Raw genomic sequence first — 7,500 nt, forward strand, 5'->3', positions numbered from 1 at the left:
GAAAGAGAGAGAGGGAGAGAAATTCCACTTCAATTACATAGAACTTCCATCACTTGACTTAACCGTTCCATAAATATATCATGACAAATGACATACCATATCATTATCCAATATAAATTATCCATGATGAAAGTTAATGTCACATGTTAATGTATGTGTCATATCATGTGTCATAATGTGTCATATCAATATTGTTTGTCATTTTCAAAAGAGCACTCATCGTGTCATATGTCAAATCAGCCATTTCAAATACTAATACGTGCTCATATGGCAGGTAGTGACCTGTGCTGTGCTGTGCTGTGCTGTGCTGTGCTGTGCTGTGCTGTGCTGTGTTGTGTTGTGTTGTGTTGTGTTGTGTTGTGTTGTGTTGTGTTGTGTTGTGTTGTGTTGTGTTGTGTTGTGTTGTGTTGTGTTGTGCTGTGTTGTTCTATGCTGTGTTGTTCTATGCTGTGTTGTTCTGTGTTTTTCTGTGTTGTGCTGTGCTGTGCTGTACTGTGTTGTTCTGTGTTGTTCTGTGTTGTGCTGTGCTGTTCTGTGCTGTTCTGTACTGTGTTCTGTACTGTGTTGTTCTCTGCTGTGATGTGTTATTCTGTACTGTGTTGTTCTATGCTGTACTGTGTATGTCCTATGCTGTACTGTGTATTGTATTGTGTTGTGCTGTGTTATTCTGTACTGTGTTGTTCTATGCTGTACTGTGTTGTATTGTATTGTGTTGTGCTGTGTTGTGCTGTGTTATTCTGTACTGTGTTGTTCTGTGCTGTGCTGTGCTGTACCTCGCTCCACTCGCTGGCACTCCAGCCAGGGCAGGGCATGTCATTGCAGCTCTCGGTGACCAGCCTCTGGTGCTCACTGCACTCTCTGTCCACCAGCCTGCGGCCCAGGTTGTTCATGCAGTAGGACTCCCGTGAGCGCGCGCCTCTGCCACAGCTCTTAGAGCACTGCATGCATACACACACACAAATACGCACACATACACACACACACATACACACACACACACATACACGCAGACATACACACACAGAACATAACACATTATCACACCATGATACCACAGAAACATTTGCAGGGGAATATCGTTACGCAGCTCCTAACCACTCAGTGTGAAATTATCGATGAGAAAAAATATCAAAAACATCAGGAGAGACTGCAGGGGTCATGTGTCATTTTGAATCTCAACTGAGAATATTCAATAGCACCTCAAAGTGTCAGACTAAAACAAACTGCTGATTCACACCGGCTCTCAATAGAGGTAGGACACAACTGAGTCACGAGACCGTCTCACTGGTCTGTCTTTTACACTTGGGCATGTCTTTAGCACGTCCTAATGACCACCGTGAAATCCTATCATTTGTCACTGGTGCTGTACTTTGCTCTGTGTAAAACAGTAGCAAACGGAACCACAAGATGACCTCTCATTAGCGCTTTCCCTCTGCCTGTCTCTAATTCGTCCCTCACTCTGTCATTCATACAGGAACTGCTGTTAACTCTTTCCATTGCTGTTAGGGTTCCACTGCTGTTAATCCTTTCCATTGCTTCTGTTCACACTCCATTTCACTAAATCATCCATATTCATTTGTCTTCCATACCGTTTCATCACATAATATCCTATCTCTCTCTGTCATTCTCTCTCTGTCACTCTCTCTCTCTCTGTCTTTCTCTCTCCGTCATTGTCTCTTACCGGAGACCAGGCGCTGTACTGCCAGCTCTTCAGCAGACAGTCCCCGTGGCAGGGCTCTCTGGTCTGGGGTTTGGGGACGTCTGCACACGACCTGCTCTCCACGCGGTCACTCTGCTGCTTGGCCAGGCTGTAGCGGATGCACTGGACATCCAGCGTGCGGTAGCCTGGCCCACACTTGGTGGAGCACTCGCTCTTCCCAGCCACATGCCACCTGTGTGTGGAAACAAGGTCGGGCCTTTAGGGGTCTGAAGCGGACAGGATCTCCCTCTCCCTCCCTCCCAGACCTGGTCCAATTGGGCTCAGGTCCATACCACTGATATCCCAGATCCATTCCATATCCAGATTAGATCTGTGTCAGTATCAGCTGCTTTCATAGACGCTTTATGCTGACTGATCAAATGCACTCCCCATTAAACGGATGCAATCTGTGTTTTTTATGTCTTTTAATTATTTTATTTTATGTACTTTACTTTTTAAACTATATTTATGCTATTGCCCTTTTACAGTATACTTTATTTCTATTCTTTGTTTTTGTTTATGTAAAGCACATTGAATTGCCCATGTCAGAAATGCTTTATAATTAAATGTGCCTTGCCTTAATAACCACAACCAAAGAGATGCAGATGCAAAAAACATAGATGTATCCAAATGCATGGATGGAACATATATAAAAACAAAAACACAAAGAAAAACACATGCAAAATCATACATATTCACAAGCAACATGTCTCTGCATGTTAAAAATGTCAAAAATCCCTTTGTACTTATGTACTGTATGAGGGGGTTGAGTGCTACATGGCAACATACACGTGTGTGTTCATGCTTTTATTAATATGCTGGCAGGCCTCCATGCTAATGGCTAGTGAACGTGTTCTCCAGAAAGTGAAGTGCTGCAAAACCACAAACAAATCTTAACCTACAATGTGTGTGTAAATATGTATGAAGGTTTTTGATGTGTTTGCATGTAATGATAGATGTTGCACATGTGGTTAGAGGGTATTTGGATATGTTTAGGATTTGTGTGTCTATACGACTTATTGTGACTATATACAGTATATGAGCATATTATTTATTGTGACTATGTTATATGAGCATGTATCTGCACTTTATGTATATGTGCATGTGAGTGACTGTATGCGTATGGATGCAGAATTTAGTGTAGGAAGCTGTGTTGTGTGTGTCTCACCTGAGCTCACAGTGTGTATTGCAGGGATCAGTAATGCTGCCAGGCCTGGGCAGATGTTCACAGCGTTGCTCCGATACCACTAAGCGGTCGCTCTTCCGCACACACACCGCTTTGCGTCTCCGTTCACCTACACACACACACACACACACACACACACACAGGTAAGGTTTGAATTAGACCCCCATCTGGCTGGGCTGTTCTGGCCTTGCCAAAAGTGTGCGTTTTCCCCCACCACCGCCTGTCAAATGGGGCCGGGGGGTGCGGGTGGGGGGGCTCGGAGCATGTCCTGCGCGAAAGGGGATTAAAGCACTTGAAATGGATCCTGCTGCCCATGCCTGGGCGCTCAGGGGCCACAGGATGTTGCAGGGTTCTTTCCAGGGGGGAGAGATTTATGGGCCCCTGTGAGGCCCCTGGTGGGTGGTGCTGGCCAGTGCTGAGGGCCTGGCCGTGTAAGGGGCCTCTTCCCCGGCAGGAGTGGAACAGCACTGATATATGAGCTAATACAGCTGATCGGGATGTGTTTGTTTGCGCATGCATGTGTGTGTGTGTGTGTGTGTGTGTGTGTGTGTGTGTGTGTGTGTGTGTATGTGTGTGTGTGTGTGTGTGTGTGTGTGTGTGTGTGTGTGTGTGTGTGCGTGTGTGTGTGTGTGTGTGTGTAAGACAGAGAGAGAAGGAGAGTGACAGGGAGAGAGAGAGAGATAGAGAGAGAGAGGGGGTGAGAGATAGAGAGGGAGAGAGACAAAAATGAAGGCAGTGAGTATTTGTGTGATCTATACTCTTGCATGCTGTTTTCTCCGAGGTGCGGACAGCACATACTCTAATCACACTCTCGTCGACACTCATCGGAGTCTGGTTTTGATCTGCCACTACGTCGCTGGGAAACCACAACACACGAGGTGTCTGATGAGCAGGCCTTTGATGCGGGCCAGGAGGCCTGGACCACTTGAGCTGGGCATATGTGTAGAATTGGCAATTGGCCTAGTAGAACATGCAAGGATTTGTTTCAAGCTTAAGAAAATGTGTGTGAGTGTGTGTGTGTGTGTGTGTGTGTGTGTGTGTGCGCACGCACACGGATATGCACATGCATGTGCGTGTATTATGTATGTGTGTGGATGGGAGGAATTGGTGTAGCTGACTGAGCTAGGCCCGTCTTTGTGAAGGCTTTAAGTCTGCGTGTCAGTTCATCTGCATCTGTGTAAGTCAAAGTGTTTGTCATCAGGGAGTAGACCAGTAAGGGGAATCAGTACTTCCATAAGGTCAGAGGTCATCATGGAATATGAAAAAAAAGGGATTGTTTAGTGAGTAGAGGTCACAGGACAGGTGAGCGTTATCTTTGGTGTACTGTAAGTAAGTATATACTTACTTATACCAAAGATAACGCTCACCTGTCCTGTGACCTCGACAGGTGAGCGTTATCTTAGGTCAGCCCTGCAGCAGCAGACTCACCCTGACACATGCGGCTGCACTCCTGCCAGGAGCCGGACGGGTCCCACACAAACTGCTCTCGGTGCTCCTCGATGGGGATGTTGAAGGAGTAGCGCACATCTGGGTTGTACAGGTCCCCCACGCACAGCACCTTGGGAAGAGGAGCCACCACAAACACTCAGGCGGCTTGCGTGTCTCCTTAGTCAGAAAGTAAACCATGGGCTGTAGTTCACAGCTCATAACTCATAACCTCTTAACTGAGGTTAACTACGCTAAAAAACAAGCTATAAAACAGTGAGTGTGTGTGTGATTTAACACCAGAACGGCCAAGCTATTCACATGCCTGTTAACTATCTGGTCGTGGCCTTTGACGTCAATACTGAAGGGGATGTTTGCTTCTGCAACTGTATCTGTTACTTCACTTAGTCTGTCACTTGGCCAAGTCTGTGTAAACCGGAGAGTGTTGCAGTCCTCAGAATCCAGTGCCAACAGTCATTTTGTGTCTAGGATCATTACTGCAAAACCTACACAACAAAGCCCACATGCTGCAAATGCTGGTGTGTGTGTGTGTGTGTGTGTGTGTGTGTGTGTGTGTGTGTGTGTGCGTGTGTGTATGCGTGTGTGTGGGTGACACCTTTGGCTCTGTGTTTCCTGTGTCGGTGTAGTGCTTTACCTGCAGGATGAGCTCAGACTCGATGCGCTCGGTGCAGTTGATGCGCTCCACCGTCGTGTTAGAGCCGCTGTACTCGATGGCCGTCCCTTTGAAAGTCACCTCTCTCTTGAACATGGCCACCACAAAGTTACCGTTCAAAAGAAAGTTGGACTGACCGTCCGACAGGGCTGCGAAGAGATGCGAGAAAGCAAAAGTACTTAAATAAACAGCAGGAGAGGCAGAGGAATAAATGTTTACTAGGTAAGTGGCAGGGGATGAAAAAATACCGTGGGAACGTTTCGAGAGACTCTCGAAATGAAAAGCACAACGGCAAACACTGTTCTCCACTACGCATTCCCATTAGAGGGAAAAGGCAGCAGTATGTAAACATGTGTTGACTTCAAACTACATGTTGAGCAACACACTGATGTATGGAGCAAGCGGAGATGGAAGTGAGAGAAAATTGGGGCAATTTAGTGTAAATACTGTGACAATCTTTCATTAACTCCTCACCAAGCACTTGACTAGCTCAGTGTGTGAATTGGTGCGTACGTAAACAAATACATATACGTAAATGCTAACACAAACGCTGACATAGGCAAACAAAGAAAACATACAATCAAACATACATCATACATACAATCAAACATACATCATACATACCGACACACACAAATATACACAAGCGCACATACACATGAACAAACTCACACAAATGTATACATAAGTACAGTCCACTGACATGGGAAAACATGAAAACAGGCCAAAACACACACTCTTGTGAAAAGCTTGACGCTTCAGAACCAGTCAGTAATTACAATCTTGAAGCCATGTTGAAACAATGTGTGTGATTAGGGCTAACAGCACAACACTGTTTACATTCAAGTCTGCACATGACCAGCACGAGACCAATGTATATTATGCATGTGTGTGTGTGTGTGTGTGTGTGTGTGTGTGTGTGTGTGTGTGTGTCTGTGTCTCTGTGTCTATGTGTGCTTGTGCATGTGTGAATTGTTCTATTTATATGTTTGCATGTTTACATACATGTGCTAAAAACCAAAACAATGTAGCTAATGACAAAAGCACATGTGCTTGGCCAGTAATGTGCACCCCTCCCCCTCTGCTGATTGTCACTGAACAGTGTGAGCATCCAGGGCTCACTTAGCACAGCGCCCCAGTGGTGGAGGTCGGCCGACGCGTTCCCATGCAGAGGTGAGTGCCCTGAAACGTCCCCTTGGCTTTCACGCGCTGCAGACCCTCCCCACATGGATCGAATTAACACCTCTCACCCTCATTCATCTTCCTGTCTGTCCGACAGGCAGTTTGCTTACCCAGGCGCCCCTCCCTCCCTCCTTCCACCCCCCCCCCCCCAACCCCTTCCCTGCCCTGCGTTCTCTTCTACAGGTCTCATTCACAGGAAGGCAGGCAGGCTGGCACTCATTCATGACACCCGCATCGCTGTTTCTGCTCTCCCCTCACTCAGTCATCAGTGCACTGGGTTCCAGGGCTGTGCAGCTTTTGAATTTGATAGCTGGGTGGTGGTTGACTATTGGAGGTGTTGTTTTGAGGAGGTATAGCAAGCCTTTCTTGTAGCCTCTCTTGGTGTCAGTGGGTTCGGGACATGTTTGATGTCCAGATGAGTAAATAAGTATAAGTGTATATATACTCCTTTGAACCCATGACACTGAGGGAAATTCAGTCTCTGCATTTATCCCAATCCGTGAATTAGTGAAACACACTCAGCACACAGTGAACACACAGTGAGGTGAAGCACACACTAATCCCAGTGAACTGCCTGCTACAGCTACAGCGGCGCTCAGGGAGCAGTGAGGGGTTCGAACAGGCAACCCTCCGGTTACAAGTCCGAAGCGCTAACCAGTAGGCCACGGCTGCCCCACAATGTATGAGATAGTTAGACTGAGTGAGCAACAACTATCACTCCATATGAGTTATCTCCATGTGAAGTGCTCGCAAGGCTGCAGGAACAACATGGCCACCATGCGAAGAGGACTCACCAAGGTAGTTGTTGTCTTCAGGCGTCCCGGAGAAGCTGACCTGCTTTATGTCGATGTTGGTTGCCCCAGCAGGAATGCGCACCACTACATTATAGCCTGTTAGAACAGAGGGAGGATGCCGGGGTGGGAGGGTGGAGAGAAGAACAGAAATGAGAGAACGGAAATGAAACAAATACATACAATATGCCTACTGTAGCTGGCCAGCCGCAACCCTGATCCCACCCATAACTAATCACTCCTGTGCGCCTCACTGCTCCGGGCAGAAACATGGAGTCTAACCTTAAGGCGTAACCTTTGGTGTCACACTCGCTGCGATAGATGGCAGGCGGGAAAAAAAAGATGGAAGGATAAAAAAAAAAGAGAGGAACCCTATGCTCTCAAATAACCTCATTTCACTCTAAGGGGGCCCACCCAAGCGAGGGGGAGGTGGGGGGGGGGGGGAGATGTAATTACTCCCTAGCACTCTGGAGGTGCCCTGTAATTTCCTCCATGCCTTCTCTCTCTCGCTGCTCCAGGCCAGGGGCAGGCAGGAGGCTGAGGG

The 7,500-nt window shown here is 47.1% G+C and overlaps 1 protein-coding gene across 1 annotated transcript in view; it reads right to left on the bottom strand.

The window, feature by feature from the left end:
- LOC143103954 (A disintegrin and metalloproteinase with thrombospondin motifs 20) overlaps nucleotides 1–7,500 on the bottom strand; it is an 88,139-nt gene that overhangs the window by 33,598 nt on the left and 47,041 nt on the right. The window contains exons 16-21 of the mRNA XM_076267844.1: nucleotides 6,960–7,055; nucleotides 4,966–5,132; nucleotides 4,314–4,443; nucleotides 2,868–2,994; nucleotides 1,682–1,892; nucleotides 774–938 (exon numbers count right to left, since the gene is read on the bottom strand). Of these exons, the coding sequence (XP_076123959.1) occupies nucleotides 774–938; nucleotides 1,682–1,892; nucleotides 2,868–2,994; nucleotides 4,314–4,443; nucleotides 4,966–5,132; nucleotides 6,960–7,055 (896 nt within the window). The remainder of the gene's footprint in view (nucleotides 1–773; nucleotides 939–1,681; nucleotides 1,893–2,867; nucleotides 2,995–4,313; nucleotides 4,444–4,965; nucleotides 5,133–6,959; nucleotides 7,056–7,500) is intronic.

Source organism: Alosa pseudoharengus, unplaced genomic scaffold (genome assembly GCF_046254945.1).
Source record: "Alosa pseudoharengus isolate Yale_2024_CS ecotype anadromous, Long Island Sound unplaced genomic scaffold, YU_APseudo_1.1 YU_APseudo_1.1_scf_10, whole genome shotgun sequence".
Lineage (NCBI taxonomy): Eukaryota > Metazoa > Chordata > Actinopteri > Clupeiformes > Clupeidae > Alosa > Alosa pseudoharengus.